This window comes from Leopardus geoffroyi, chromosome A2, assembly GCF_018350155.1.
Source record: "Leopardus geoffroyi isolate Oge1 chromosome A2, O.geoffroyi_Oge1_pat1.0, whole genome shotgun sequence".
NCBI lineage: Eukaryota > Metazoa > Chordata > Mammalia > Carnivora > Felidae > Leopardus > Leopardus geoffroyi.
Window position 1 is genome coordinate 53,812,379 of NC_059331.1, and position 16,592 is coordinate 53,828,970.

General features: G+C 43.1%; 1 protein-coding gene across 2 annotated transcripts in view; it reads left to right on the top strand.

The window, feature by feature from the left end:
* The first annotated feature begins 5,894 nt into the window (after positions 1 to 5,894).
* The window catches only part of TSEN2 (tRNA splicing endonuclease subunit 2), a 49,966-nt gene continuing 39,268 nt past the window's right edge, over positions 5,895 to 16,592 (top strand). Inside the window, exons 1-4 of one of the 2 annotated variants that reach the window (XM_045493838.1) lie at positions 5,964 to 5,994; positions 6,882 to 6,989; positions 11,448 to 11,649; positions 12,801 to 12,882. In XM_045493838.1, the coding sequence (XP_045349794.1) occupies positions 11,461 to 11,649; positions 12,801 to 12,882 (271 nt within the window). In that variant the 5' untranslated portion in view covers positions 5,964 to 5,994; positions 6,882 to 6,989; positions 11,448 to 11,460. Of the gene's footprint in view, positions 5,995 to 6,881; positions 6,990 to 11,447; positions 11,650 to 12,800; positions 12,883 to 16,592 lie in introns of both variants that reach the window. The other variant, XM_045493837.1, reaches the window with a different exon arrangement.

Genomic DNA, 16,592 nt, shown 5'->3' on the forward strand with positions numbered 1-16,592 from the left:
TATCTACAAGGTTATTTATTAAGACTACCTCTGTACAAGAAACTGTTCTAGAAATAAACATATTGTAATAATTATATATAATGCATATAATATATACATTGTATAATACACATGTATGTATTTATTATACAATAATGTATATAAATATTTCTGGTAGAATGAAAAGACAAAAGCAAAGTCCTAGAAGTCACATGCAGTCTACCTAGAACCAAGGAAGGCAGGACTAAGACCTCTCAAGGGGAGAGAGTTTTTAACTTTGGGGCAACAGTGTGTGTCATTACAAGAAACACCATGCTGCCTTGGGCCCAAAGAACTAATGTGGTGAAGTGAAATAAACATGGATATGAGAGTCTGGCAGAACACTGCTCAAATCTCAGCTCTGCTACCCTCCGCATGACCCATAACAAGTCACTTTACCTCTCTGAGCTCTGAAAGCTGGACATTGTCCGGCTACCCCAGAGAGTTGCTATTAGGACTCAATTGGACATAGGACTCCATGAATGCTAGAATTCCTTTCCCTTTACTCCCAAGGGTTGTAAGCTACAAGGAAAGGGAGCTTGGACAAGAGACTCAATCCTTAGCCTCAGTTTCCTCATCTGTCAAGAGGGCTATTTTGAGATGAAGTGAGATCTTGGGTGCAGACAGCTGTGCTATCGATGTTAAAATGAGTGTTAGCTTCCCTCCCAGCCTGGCAGTGGAGTGTAAACTCCAGCTCCATCTTCTTGGGCAGAAAGCTTGAAACAAGGGATTCAGAGCTCTGGAGACAGCTGAGAAGGAAGCACAGTCAAGAGAAAGAGTCAGAGGAAGGGCTGTGGAACACGTGACGATTTGCCTTCTCCCATCAGAAAACGCTCTTAAACAAACAGCAAGTTTCCTCCACTAATAAGGCCTGTGGAATGCAGATGAGATTTTTTTTTCCTCCTCCTTTTTTGCTGATTAAGTTCCCCCGAAACCCCCTTAAGAATTTTAATAAGAAATGCAAAAATCAACAAAAGTCCTGCAAACCCTTTCCTGTTATTAAATAAAGGGAAAGTAAATATTGCAAATTGGACATATTTCATAAGAGGATGTTTTGTTTGGGCAAAAAAAAAAAATGAGAAAAGAAAAAGCCATTTGCTTTCTGGCAGCAAATACAAATCTTTGCTGAATTTTGGTTTCAAATGTGATGACTGGGGCATTATTGCTGGTTTGCCTGGAATTCAGGCCTTTTGATATCTGAGGCAGCCATACCCAGGAGAGCAGGAAAGCCAGGTTTGGGCCATGTTGGACCTCTTCTCCCCTGTCTCCTGTGAACAGAATAGAGAGTTTTCCAACCACCAAGGATGTTATGATCCTGAGCTCAGAGGTGGGCACCTCTAAGGGGTCACACACAAGACAAAAGCAACTTGGAACAAAGAAGAATTTTTTGGGAAAGTAAAAACCACAAAATGTTCTCTGTGGTAAGAGACCTTTTATGAGACTATAAAACATATTGTATCAATGCAGCACAGTAGTCCTGCAGTCAGGCGGACCTGGATTTAAATCCTACCTTTGTCACTTCTTAGCTGGGCTACCTTGGATAAATTACTTAACCTCTCTGATACACTTTCCTCATCTTCCAAAATGGGGAGAATAAAGGGGCACCTGGGTGGCTCAGTCAGTTAAGCATCTGACACCTGATTTCTGCTCAGGTCATGATCTCACAGTTCATGGGATCGAGCCCCAAGTGGGGCTCTGCACTGACAGCTGGAGCCTGCTTGGGATTCTCTCTCTCCTCTCTCTCTCTGCCCCTCCCCTGCTTGCACTCTAAATAAATAAACATTTTTTAAAGGGGAGAATAGAAGTATTTACTAATAGGCCTGCTATGAGGAATAAATGAGTGGGGAAATGAGCCAATGCAAGGAAAGTGCTAGGCTCTATATGTATCTCATATTATTTTGTGTAATATGAAAATGTAAAGGAAGAGGAAAAAGATTTCTCTTTATTTCTTTGTAGTGATTGGCAGTTTGCAAAGAACATCAGCACTCATGACTTTACAGGCCTGCCAGCTCAGCCCCAGGAGACGGGCAAAGTGAGCCTTACTCTTCATTTGTGGTTGGAGCACCTGTTGCTGGAAAGTGGGGGTGACCCCTCAAGGACCCGCATGAAGAAATGGTCTGTGACCATGAGGTCAGAAAAAATGACCAAAGGAAAGGAGGGAGAGAAGCCAGAGGATGTGGCCATTTCCAGCCACAGAGAAGCCACATCTGCCCCAGGGCCCCTACACCCCCTCCTATTCCTCTCTGTCCTCCTTGTGGGGTTCCTGTGACCTCACCTGGCACTGGCTTCTCCCTGGCAGGGACAGCAGTCACAACGTGTTGGGGCTGCTTGTAGAATGCCAGGATGGGATCTTATGCTGAAATGCTGGTGCATTGGACCCCACCAGCCACATTCCCATAGCAGAGGCTCGGCCTGTGCACCCTATAGGGCTAGAACCTGTCTGCCACTTCCCCTGATCCCTTTCTTCCAGGCTCCTCTCAGACCCAGAGTACTGGCAACCGCCCTCATCAAACCGTTGATGCTAAACAGGAAAATTATTTTCGTTTTGTGGTTTTTCTATCTTTGTATTTATTTGTTTACCTGAAGCATCTTTTTGTGCAAAAATTAAAATCAATGAAGAAATACAACAAATAATTTAACAATCACCTATATTCCCACAGCCACATTTGCTTCTAGGTTTGTTTGTTTGTTTGTTTGTTTGTTTGTTTGTTTTTGCCCAAAGCAGAGCTTGAACTCACAACCCTGAGATCAAGACCTGAGCTGAGATCAAGAGTCAGACACTTAACTGACTGAGCCCCCAGGTGCCCCCCACCCTCCCACCCCCACTTTTTTAAATTGCAAACCATTATGCCTTGATTTTTAAAATTATCTGTATGTATCTCTTTGAACATCTGTGCCCAAGATACTCTAAGGAATTTATCCCTAAGTCAAATGTGCTTGATTGTGAAGAACAGGACAGGAGTAGGCATACCTGGGATTCATCCCCCCTCTGGTGCTTATTCCCTTTGTGACCTTGGACAAGTCACTTCACCTCTGTCAATCTGTTTTCTTACCTACAAAATGGGTATATGATAATTCCTAACTCAGTGGGCTGATGTGAGAGTTAAAATTAAGTGAGACTGTCTCTAAAAAGCAGCTGGAATAGCGCAAATGGTAAGAGCCCGGTCTCATCATTCATGTTACAGATTTTTCTAGCAACAAAAGAAGGATGGAAAGGCACGTCCTTTGTGCATTGCACAAGGGACCTGGGCCCAGCAAAGCAAAACCTCAGAGGCTTGCCCAACCCACCTTACTATATGCTGTCAACTCTATCCCTGAGCCTGGCCTGGTGTTAGCTCCCCAAATAACTGAGCAAATGTACTTCTCAGCATCTTGGTTTCCTTGCCTGTACAATGCGGTAACACCTACCTCAAAGGGCTGTTGTGAGGCTTAAATGCTAGATAATAAATGCAGGGCACTTGTTAAAACTGTGTCCTTTCTTGCTCAAAGAAGGAGGTTTTGTGGGGTCCCCGTGTTTGTTTTTCTCCCTGGAAATTGTGTCCAGGAAAAGCTGGGTGCTTTAAATTTGCTAAAATACCTCCATCTAGTGGGCTCGCTGAAATACTGCACAGTTAGGCGCTGTCTGGGAAAAACAATGGGGCGACAGCTGGGGCCGCCCTGCCCAGCTCAGAAACGCCGGTGGCTCCCCATTGTCTACGGGGTAAAGTCCAAATGCCAAGCCTGGAATTCAAGCGCCTGCACAATCAGCCCCCGCCCTGCCTATCGAACTTTATCGTCAGCAGCGACCTCCTGCCCCGCCAGCCAGGTCCAGCTCCTCCCCTCCAGTTTACCTCAAAACCCACACCTGCCTGGCACTCGGGCCTGCCGGGCCTGCCCGTGTGCCCCAGCCCACTGTCTCCCTCCTCCTTGCCACTCTCCTGAAGCTAACCCTCCTTCCAGGCTCAGCTCAAAGGCCACTTCTTCTCGGAAGACCCCCCGCCCATCAACCCATCCTGGTCTTCCCTGACCTCCCACCAACACTTGTTGTTGGCTATTTTTGTATTTCAGAGTTAAAGCTGTGTTTTGTCAATGCACTGCCCTCTCGTGTCTCGAGTTCTGTGCTGAGAGGTTCAGGAGATGTGGCTGCAGTGTTGGTGCCACCTAAGACATGCTCTGCCACCTTTGGCAACTCACAGTGCCTCTGAACCTTTTTTCTTATCAGTTAAATAAGGAAATTGAACTGGACAACCTCCAGGTTCCCTTTCTTCTCTCATTCTAGGGGCACCTGGGTAGCTCAGGCCGTTAAGTGTCTGACTCTTGATTTTGGCTCAGGTCATGATCTCATGGTTCATGAGTGTGAGACCTTCATCGGGCTCTGTGCTGACAGCGTGCAGCCTCCTTGGGATTCTCTCTCTCCCTCTCCCTCTGCCCCTCCCACACTTCCACTCTCTCTCGAAAAATAAATAAATAAACTTATAAAAAAAGCCTATCTCATTCTAAAACCAATATTTCCTAAACTGGCAAGTTCTGGTAGTACAATATTAGAGCTTTCTGCCAGCTGTCTCTTCCCTGCCAATTCATCCTGTGATACCACTGTTTGATGAACCTTGCTGAAGTTCTCCCTTTTTGCAACACTCTAACCAGGAAGCTATTCTGATTTTGATTTATCTTAAGTCTGAACTCTTAGCAGAGCAATTAAGGCCTGTGCAGGTAGACCATCCCCTGAAAGCCTCTGCTTAAGGAGGACCAGGAAACAGGGACAACACTGTGTCCATCAGAATATTGCAGGAACATAGAAGAAAGTCATCCAATTCAGCTCGGGGAGTCAAAAGGAAGTCTCCTGGAGGAAGAGATATTTGAGGTGAGGCCTAATTACTAAGGAATTACTGCTGCAAACAGAGGGGAGAAGGATGTTCTAGGCCAAGGCAAGTTTGTGTGTGTGTGTGTGTGTGTGTGTGTGTGTGTGTGTGTGTGTGTGTGTGTGAAGGCCTGGAGACAAGAGAAAGTTGGGGAAAAGTCCCAGATTTCAAAGCCCATCACACCCTAGCTCCATGAATCTCTGTCATTATTTGCCACCCTTCCCTGTCACCCACCTTCCCCACCTGCCCAGCATGTGTGGTATGTGTGCTGGGGACCCTGGGATTCGTATTTGGGAAGGCATATATTGGACTCCTTACTAGAAGTCCTTTAAAATAACCAGGTCAGGAGAAATTTTTACACCTCCCAACACATTTTGCTTTGCTCATCCAGCATAATTCTGACGGCCCACTTTTCAATAGAGGTACCGGAGTCTTAGAAAAGTAAAGTCACTCAAGACCAGGGAGGAGGTGGGCATTCAAAGGCAGGTCTGACTCCTGGCTGTCGTCCTTCACACTGCACAGGGCAACCAGTGCACACAGAGACTTTGAGTCAGGTGTCTGTGAGAGGCCGCTTGCTTACAAGTTCCGGGCATGCTGCAGCTTATACATACACACTGAGAAAGCGGAGGTCAGCGTCAGGGCCAGGTCAAACAGTAAAGTCTTGTCGCCTCAAGTGCCTATCCCTACCCCCTCACCACCCTACCCCCCCCCCCCCCCCCCCGCCCGCCCGCCCGCCGACAGATTCTAAGTCTTCATGCCTGGGTTAAAGCTTGGGCTCCACTACCTCCTGGCTATGCGACATCGGACAAATAACTTCGGACCTCATTTGTAAAATGAATCTTGCGAGACTGTCGTGAGGATTAAACGAAAACACCATCTGTGTAGGAAGCAGTCCGTACGATCCTGGGAAGGGTAATACAAACAACTCGCTCACACGCACCAAAGAGCGAGCAGCAAGCACAGAAAACCCTCCTTCACGTTGTGCGCAGGCGCTCGAGGCAAAGACCCCCGCGGGCGCTCCCGCGGACTCTGCGGCTGCGCATTCGCACGGTTTTGCGACCGTACTGCTTGACGGCGGCGGTGTCAGCCCTCCGGCTGGTGTTGCCGAGGTAACGAGGGGCGCGTGGGGCTCTGAAAGGTAAGGCTCCGGGGCCCGTGGCGAGCTACGGCTCGTGACGCTAAGCGTCGCGGCGGCTGCTCCCTGTGAGGGGGCTCTGCTGTGAGAGACGTTGGCTTCTTCGAAAGTCCTCAGGAGCTGGAGCGGGGAGTGTAGAGACTTTCCCCGGGGTCCCACAGCCAGACTAGAATGGACCGATATGGGGAGCCAGGCTTCCCGGTTCCGCCGGAATTAGCCCCTCTCCCCTTGTCCGAGCACCTGTAGCCGTTCATGCTTCTCTTCTTCGTTCTTTCCGAAGAACACGACGCCACGTTCGGTGCTGGGGGCTGGGGACGTCGAGGTGCATCGGACACCGTCTCTGCCCGAGGGGAGCCTCAGCAGCTAATGCGGTTCTTGGGGCGCCGGGGGCACTCAAGGAAATCCGCAAAGGGATAAGTTAAGACAGGGAGTTATGAATTTGGTGGGCCCTGAACACTTTCTGACTTGTGTGCCATCATTTACTGCAGTTGCAGCCTCCATCTGACTAGCATTTTGCACACGACAGGCCCAGTATGAGGCGCCTTGGCCTTTTTCACGCAATTACCCACCTTATCCTCACAACTGCCTTCAAAGGGTTATCTTTTGTTTATGTGGCTTAGTCTCAGGTCCTAACTTGAAAGCTCCCCAGGGACTGGATTGTTTGCCTTGTCCCTTTCATCCTTGCCTCCCTTAAGCCCAGGAGGTACACCGTTGGAGCTTCAAACATTTTTTAATTGGGAGGTGAGCTTTACTGGGTGGGAGGTTTTAACCAGGCTTGTTTGGCAGAGTGTTCCAAGGGGGTTGGAAAGTTAAATGGAGCTACCTCCCCCATTTTTGTTTTGCTGTGTTTTGTTTTATTTGGAATAAACATTTACTGAACATCTAAACAGTGTGTGTCTGCTCAAGGGAAGAATAAGGAACAAGCCCTGCTTTTGATAGTAAATATACTTAACACTATGCCCAGGTTTGGTAAAGGAAAAGCAACAAATCCCTTACAGGGGGTAGCACTCAGCCCCTGAGTCCCTTTCCTCCTCTGAACAACGGGAATAGTAATAGTACTTATGTTAAGGAAATGTTGGGATTGAGTTTGAATAGGCTATCCTATCACCAGTGGTTGGCAGCTTTGGCTACATGTTGAACTCACCTGGGTCCCACCCCAGAATTTCTGATAGAGTTGCAGGTAAGTTCTGAGCATTAGGAGTTTTAAGATTTCCCCAGGTGATTCTAAGGGCAACCAAACTTGAGAGCCACTGTTGTATACAAGGTTAATTAATCTCTCTTCAGCTATCATTCCCTGCTTAAGAGTCTGCATTGACTCCCAAGTCTGAACCAGCCTTTGCATTCCAAACCCCTTGACAACTGGCCCAGTCATTCCTCTGTATCTGTGTGTGCTTTAGACGTGGGTCCTCCTTTAGGCTAGTCTTCTTGCAATGCTATGTCTCCATACGATAGGGCTTGGGTAACTGGCCCTCTTTAAGCCTCAATTTCCCTGTCTGTGAAATAAGAATAGTAGTACCCGTGTGTATAGCAATGGCATAGACTGCCTGGTGTGTTGTACCTACTGATGATGATCACCTCTTCTAGTTTTATTCACATGCCACATCTTACATTATGTTGTGCTTCTATAATGGCACTACAGAAACATTTCTTAAATACCTGTTGCAGATATGGAGAATAGTGAATTCCTTTCTCCCCTGCTTTGTCTTTCAAATTCAGCACAAGAAAACTCTTTCACAAAACTATGAAACTGGAGATCATTTGGTTTCTTCTATTTAATTTTGAGAGATCATTCACATCATAAAACTCACCCTTGTAAAATGTACAGTTCAGTGATTTTAGTACATTCACAGAGTTGGGAAGCCATCACCATCACTGCAATTTAGTTTTAAAACCTTTTCAACACCCTCAAAATAAACCTGTACCTATAACCCCATTTCTCCCTTCCCTCAGGACCAGGCAACCACTAGTCCATTTGGGGTCTCTGGATTTGCTATTATGGACATTTCATATTAGTGGTCTTATACAATATGTGGTCTTTTGTGACTGCTTTCACTTAGCATAATGCTTTCAAGCTTCATATACACTGTAGCATGTATTAGCACCTCATTCCTTTATTGCTGGTAATCCATTACATATGGGCACACCCCATTTTGTTGATCCATTCATCTGTAGATGGACATTTGGGTTGTTTCCACTTTTTGGCTATTATGAATCACACTGCTGTAAACATTTGGGTACAGATTTTTGCATGAAAATGTTTTCAGTTTTCTTATATCTGTACAAGGAGTGGAATTGCTGGATCACATGGTTATTCTTTGTGGGGTTTTTTGTTTCTTTGTTTATTTTGAGAGAGAGCAAGTGCAGACAGAAAGGAAGACAGAGAATCCTAAGCAGGCTCCACTCTGTCAGTGCAAAGCCCGATTCAGGGCTTGATCTTACAAACCATGAGATCATGACCTGAGCCAAAGAGTCGGATGCTTAACCAACTGAACCATCCAGGTGCCCCGATCATATGGTTATTCTGTGTTTAACATTTGAGTGATTTCCAGACCGTTTTCCAGTCCTGTTCAATTTAAAGATGAAGAAACAGGTCTCAGAGAGCTTAAGTGGGTTATGCAAGTTCACATGATAATAATGGCAGGTTTGCATATATAGGAGGCCTACGATGAGCCAGCTTCTTGATGTGCATGCTGCCACGTGGGCAGAAGTGACACCAGATCACAGACTGAGGTTTTGTGAAAAACGGCATGTTTTGTGGCAGGAAACTTTCTGTTACACACACTTGGGTTGGAGTACAGGGTTTTTGCCACCAAGTGTCCTAGCTCCTTCTTGCTTTTTAAGAGTATAGCAGCGGGGCGCCTGAGTGGCTCAGTTGGTTGAGCGTCCGACTTCAGCTCAGGTCACGATCTCACGGTTCGTGAGTTCGAGCCCCGCGTCAGGCTCTGGGCTGATGGCTCAGAGCCTGGAGCCTGCTTCCAATTCTGTGTCTCCCTCTCTGTCTGCCCCTCCCCCATTCATGCTCTGTCTCTCTCTGTCTCAAAAATAAATAAACATTAAAAAAAATTAAAAAAAAAAAAAGTATAGCAGCAATCGGAGGGAAGATTCCAACCCAGGCAAATTCAAATATAACTTCATTTTCACTTGTTCAAGGGAATTTAATTGGAAGTTCTTGCAGTTAGCCATTTAACATTTCCTCTTTTTCAAAAATTCTAAATGTAGCCTGTACAAGTTGAATACTACCTAGAAGTTATAAAAGTGAAAAATCTCATAAAAGTCCAAATTGTTCCTGGATATCTCTTGAAAGTTTCTCACTAGATTCCAACATCCTGCCTCAAAAAAGCATTAAGTTTTAGAATAAATTGCTGCTGCTTCTGTTGAATACTCAATACTATAGTTGGCTTGGATTGAGGGATAAGTCAGCAAGTGAAAATTTAGATAAAATGCTCTTGGAAGAAAATCTCTTAATTGTGCATCAACATGCGATACACATTGTTTTGTTATGAATGCTTTACAATAATGTGTGCATATGCTCTGGTTTCTCTTCAGATAGTATAAATCTTTTGCCTTTTACAATAATGTGTGTGTGTATAGATAAAATGTATATATGTATCATGTTCAGTATGTAATTCCATTGAGGGATCTATTTAAAAATTAAATTATTCTAGCATTTTGCTGCTTAGAATATTTGGTCAATTTTATGAAGCTTCCAACTTGCTGATTCTTATTTTTCATAGTTATCTTTGTAATTTATCAATCTCTATAACTCTTCCTTGGTCTGTGTTTTCCTTTGTCCCCATCTAATTCCTCAGTTTCTTTGAGAGGATGGATGTGTAAAGGTATCACACATTGGACAAGGCATGCAATTTCTTTTTAATGGTCATAAACCCATAAAACCACTTACCTTCCTCAGATTTGGCCACCATCATTGGCTATTTCAGGCTTGATCGCATGTATTGCCCAGTGGGATGCTGGTGTTAACTGCAGGAGGCACTTAACGAAGTTTTACTTCGTTCTTTGGATCCATGTAGATGAAACGTGTGATCTGGCTCCAGTGTATCTTTAAGCACCAGATATGCTCTCAGCTTAAGTCGAGCCCAGGCCCGGGATGGAGGGAGCAGAAGATTCAAGTCTCCCCTCATGTTCTGGGGCATCTGTTGGGAGAGTGGAGTGCCCAAACTCTTGCACTGTTTACATTTTCCCTCCTTACATGGGGTTGAGTTTTCCTAAGTCAAATGTATCTGCTGTGGCTCTGTTGCTTTATCACCCAAAGCACTCAACTCCATTTCCTTCCTTTAGCCATTATTGAATTGCAGCTTGTTGTGTTACCTTCGATTTGCTTTTGTGTGTGTTTTGTCTCTTCAAATTGAGTATAAGGCCTGGAAGGGAGAGGTACTCACTTTGGCTTCCTTTACTTCCTCAGAGTATTCAGTGCACAGCAAGCAATTCCATCATTCTCCGGAACCCTTTAGCTCCTAACCTTGAGAAATAGTGAGCCTTCAGACAAAGGGAGACAGATGCAGCCTGTGCTCGCAGCAGAACCCAGAGAGAAGAGCATAGGCTTTAGAATTCCACAGACCTGGGATCATCTGAAGGGGCCTTTTACATAATCTTTGTAACCTGAACCTGTTTTCCTCATCTGTAGAACGGAGTTGGTAGTACTCACCCCATAATAATAATTAAAGCAAATATACCCACAGTGCTCATTATGTATCAGGTACTCTTCTAGGACCTTTATGGGTCTTAACTCCAAGATAGAGTCTGTTTTTAGCCTTATTTTGCAAGCAAGGAAGCCAAAGCATGGAGAGATTAAGTAACTTTTGCCCCACATCACACAGCTGCTACTCTGGCTTTAGGGTTCCTGCTCTTGGTGCATGATAGACCCTTAAATGATAACTGTTTCTGTCATTGTTATTATTTATTAATTTACCTTAAAAATTGGGAGATGATTGACCTAATGTTTAGAATGGATTTTAAGGTCCTTTTTTGAAAAACAAAATGCTGACTTAGATTTAATCCTTTGAGGACAGTGTCTCTTTTGGTTTTATCTTTATACCCCTAGCACCTCTGATTATTGGGAGCCGCTGGTAGGTACTCAGTAAATTGTCTGTTGCCTGAGTGAAAGAATGGGAGTAATCCTAAAAGGCGGGAATCCTATCATGCTTGCTATCAGACTTTTGCATGGCATTGTAACTTTGGGCATGTCACTAGGCCTCAGTCTTGTCCACTATAATTAGAAATATTGCCACTGGCTTCTTGGGCATGGTTGTGGGAATTGAGATACTCTACGTGATTGGGATTTGTTCTCATTACCCTTTCTTTTAGTTCCCTGCGTTGCATATATTTATTTTTCCGACAGACTACAACATTTTCTGAGCCTAGAGATGCACTCCCATTTTTGATCAATATAGTTATTGATTGGCTGTTTCTTTCTCCTTGTTATACTCTTTAAAAAACAGCTACCCTTGAGAAATGGCGGAAGCAGTTTTCCACGCCCCAAAGCGGAAAAGAAGAGTGTATGAGAGTTATGAATCTCCTTTGCCGATCCCTTTTGGTCAGGATGGTGGGCCTAAGAAAGACTTCAAAATATTCACTGCTGAAATGATAAACAACAATGTAATTGTGAGAAACGCAGAAGATATCGAGCAGCTGTATGGGAAAGTAAGTGCCAGCTGCTTTGGTGTGGCTCCTTCCTCACAGCCCTGAGCCAGCTGTCCCTGTTGCTTCTCCCCATCCATTCCCAAAGCAAACTATAATTGAGCCATATTCTTTCCTTGCCGTTTGGTGCAGTGTAGTATGGGAACAGCACAATTCGAATCAGGTGTCCCAAAGCCATATGTTAATGAGGATAACTCCCCCACCCATGAACCCATATTTCAACGCATTGACCTTTCTTGTCTTTCCATTATAAAAGGCTTGCGTGTTCATAAAAATGTCCAGCAGTTTACAGAAACATAATGAGTAAAAAGTAAGAATCCTCACTCGCTCCCATTCCATCCCCGGAGGCAACCTAAGTGGCATATTGTTCTGTGTCATGGACAGATGAGGCTTCAGCATGTCCTTGGCTCCTTATCTGTTCTCTCTTCTGGTTGAGGACCTCTTCTTAGATGAAGGCAAGTTCTAGTTTTTTCTGTTTTCCATAAATGATAGGTGTGGGTTGAGATTGGTAGCTTGCTTGCTTTTTTTCCCCTCCATAGCCAATTCATTAATGGGGGCATTTTTTTTTTTTTAAGTAACTAGAGGGAAGATATAAAGCTATGAAAAGTAGAATGAATCTCTTGTTAACTCAAATAGTTGTTTTCCATAATTTGGCTATTGTTGAATGGATAAAGAAATTGTGGTTTGTATATGCAATGGAGTACTACGTGGCAATGAGAAAGAATGAAATATGGCCCTTTGTAGCAACGTGGATGGAACTGGAGAGTGTGATTCTAAGTGAAATAAACCATACAGAGAAAGACAGATACCATATGTTTTCACTCTTATGTGGATCCTGAGAAACTTAACAGGAACCCATGGGGGAGGGGAAGGAAAAAAAAAAAAAAGAGAGAGAGGTTAGAGTGGGAGAGAACCAAAGCATAAGAGACTCTTAAAAACTGAGAACAAACTGAGGGCTGATGGGGGGTGGGAGGGAGGGGAGGGTGGGTGATGGGTATTGAAGAGGGCATCTTTTGGGATGAGCACTGGGTGTTGTATGGAAACCAGTTTGACAGTAAATTTCATATATTAAAAAAAAAAACAAATAGTTGTTTTCCTCTGTTAAAAAATTAGTAATTAAACGTGTACTAACTTGTTTTCTCTTTTCCCGGAAGGGTTATTTTGGAAAAGGTATCCTGTCTAGAAGCCGTCCAAACTTCACAATTTCAGATCCTAAGCTCGTTGCTAAGTGGAAAGGTAAACTTAAATCTTTCAATTCTTTTGACAAGTTATTTTCTTTTATTTTTGATCTTATGCTTCAGATTACACAGGAAATTCTTGAAAATTATATAGGAAGATTCTCTAGAGAAGAGGTAACATGCACAGTGGCAATTTTACTGCTAAAACTAGCAACTAGACTAATTCTAATCAAGGTGGAAGGGTCCTTATGGTTGGTGAAAATGTGTTTTATCGAATTTCTGGAATTGTCAGAAATGTTATTTACGCTTTTCTGTTGTTGAACGTTGACTAACAGGGTACTGTGCATGTGGAAAGTACTAGTAATTAAGTACCTCATCACCTGCATGCAAAATGAGTTTTATATTTTTTATTTTTAGAATTAGAATTTATAACAATAACCATAATGTTAATGAATTTGTTAAAACATTAACCAATTGGGGCGCCTGGGTGGCGCAGTCGGTTAAGCGTCCGACTTCAGCCAGGTCACGATCTCGCGGTCCGTGAGTTCGAGCCCCGCATCGGGCTCTGGGCTGATGGCTCAGAGCCTGGAGCCTGTTTCCGATTCTGTGTCTCCCTCTCTCTCTGACCCTCCCCCATTCATGCTCTGTCTCTCTCTGTCCCAAAAATAAATAAATAAACGTTAAAAAAAAAAAAAAAAAAAAAATTAACCAATGTGTATAGTTCTTACTTGCTTACCTTGACTTCTTTAACATATAAATCTTTTACCCTAGTGTATTTGTTTAAGGAAGTCTCATGGTGATTACATAACCAATGCTGGCATATTAGAACATAATTAGGGTTTTTAAAAACATTTCATTGTAAGAAAAAAACACAAATTAAAACTGTGGTAAGGTACCATTTCAGCAGTCAGATTGGCAAAAATCCGAAAGTTTGACAATATTCTCCTTGGTAAGGCCCTGAGAAATATTCTCACGCATTGCTGATGGGAACGCAGGTGGTCCAGCTATTACAAGGGGAATTTGGCAATGCCTAACAAAATTATATATACATTTGCTTTTTTTTTTTTTAAGTTTATTTATTTTGAGAGAGAGAGAACAAGTGGTGGAGGGCCGGAGAGAGAAGGAGAAAGAATTCCAAGCAGGCTCTGCACTGTCAGCGCAAAGCCCAAGAACGGCTGGAACTCACCAACCGCGAGGTCATGACCTAAGCCGAGATCAAAAGTCAGATGCTCGACTAACTCAGTCACCCAGGCGCCTCTATATACATTTGCTTTTTCCCCCAGTCCTCCTCTCCCCCTAACCACTGGTAACCTTAATATGTTTTCTGTGTCTGTGAGGTTGCCCGTTCTAGATATTTATGTAAGTGGAATCATACATTTTGAAACCTTTTGTGTCTTTTACTTAAGATGTTTTCAAGATTCATCCCTGTGTAGTATGCATCAGAACTTCATCCTGAATAATATTCCATTTTATGGATATATCATGTTTTGTTTATCCATACATCCAGAGATGGACATTTGGGTTGTTCCCACTTTAGGGCTGTTGTGAGTAGTGCCACTGTGAACATTCATATACAAGTGTTTGTGTGGACATATATTTTCATTTCTCCTAGGTACATACCTAGGAGTGAACTTGCTGGGTCATATGATAATTGTATTTTAATTTTTTTAGGTAATGTCAGACTGTTTTTCTTAACACCTACCCCATGTCACATTCCCACCAGCAATGCACAAAATTTCTAATGTCTCTACTTCCTGTTTTTTGGCTTTTGATTTTTTGGTGTTTTATTTTGTTTATGGTAGCCATCTCAGTGTGAAGTGGTAAAAGTTTTTAATATTCATGAAATCCAGTTTATCTTTTTTTTTTTTTCCTTTCATTGCCTCTGGTTTTGGTAGCATATTTAGGAAACCATTGCCAAATCCAAGCTTATGCAGATTTCCCCCCGTATTTTCTTCTGAGTTTTACAATTTCAGCTCTTAAATTTAGGTCTCTGATCCATTTTGAGTTAATTTTTGTGTCTGATGTAAGGTAGAGTTCCAGCTTCAATGTTGTGCCCATGGATATCCAGTTGTCCCAGTATATGCATTTACTTTTAACCCAGCAATTCCATTTCTAGGAATTTATTTAAAAGATACACTGGCAAATATATGAAAAGAAATAGCACAAGGCTATTCACTGCAGTGCTTTTTCTTACATTAAAAGACTGGAAACAATCCAGATACCCATTAGGAGGGGACCAGTCATTAAACTGTACTACATTCGTATAATAAAGTGCTGTGGAGCTGAGCTGAGAATGAGGGATCACAGAGATGTATTCCTAAGTGAAGACAGCAGAGTAAAGGGGAGTCTGCATAGTATGTTATGGTTTATCTGGAGGTGGGTGGATATAAATATATTTTTTAAATTTAAGGAAGGATATACCACAGATTCTTTTTCTTTTTTAATTTTTTTATTTTACATGCAAATTAGTTAGCATATAGTGCAACAATGATTTCAGGAGTATATTCCTTAATGCCGCTTACCCATTTCGCCCATCCCCCCTCCCACAACCCCTCCTGTAACCCTCTGTTTGTTCTCCATATTTAAGAGTCTCTTGTTTTGTCCCCCTCCCTGTTTTTATATTACTTTTGCTTCCCTTCCCTTGTGTTCATCTGTTCTGTGTCTTAAAGTCCTCATATGAGTGAAGTCATGATATTTGTCTTTCTCTGACTGACTAATTTCGCTTAGCATAGTACCCTCTAGTTCCACCACGTGATTGCAAATAGCAAGATTTCATTCTTTCTGATTGCTGAGTAATACTCCATTGTGTATATATATACCACATCTTCTTTATCCATTCATCCATCGATGGACATTTGGGCTCTTTCCATACTTTGGCTGTTGTTGATAGTGCTGCTATAAACATTGGGGTGCATGTGCCCCTTCGAAACAGCACACCTGTATCCCTTGGATAAATACCTAGTAGTGCATTTGCTGGGTCGTAGGGTAGTTCTATTTTTAATTTTTTGAGGAACCCCATACTGTTTTCTGGAGTGGCTGCACCAGTTTGCATTCCCACCAGCAGTGCAAAAGAGATCTCTTTCTCTGTATGCTTGCCAACATCTGTTGTTGCCTGAGTTGTTAATGTTAGCCATTCTGACAGGTGTGAGGTGGTATCTCATTGTGGCTTTGGTCTGTATTTCCCTGATGATGAGTGATGTTGAGCATTTTTCATGTGTCAGTTGGCCATTTGGATGTCTTCTTTGGAGAAGTGTCTATTCATGTCTCTTGCCCATTTTTCACTGGATCATTTGTTTTTTGGGTGTTGAGTTTGATAAGTCCTTTATAGATTTTGGACTAACCCTTTATCTGACATGTCATTTGCAAATATCTTCTCCCATTCTATTGGTTGCCTTTTTGATTTTGCTGATTGTTTCCTTTGCTGTGCAGAAGCTTTTTATTTTGATGAGGTCCCTGTAGTTCATTTTTGCTTTTGTTTCCCTTGCCTCCGGAGACGTGTTGAGTAAGAAGTTGCTGCGGCCAAGGTGAAAGAGGTTTTTGCCTCCTTTCTTCTCGAGGATTTTGATGGCTTCCTGTCTTACATTGAGGTCTTTCATCCATTTTGAGTCTATTTTTGTGTATGGTGTAAGAAAGTGGTCCAGGTTCATTCTTCTGCATGTCACTGTCCAGTTTTCCCAGCACCACTTGCTGAAGAGACTGTCTTTATTCCATTGGATATTCTTTCCTGCTTTGTCAAAGATTAGTTGACCATATTTTATGGGTCCATTT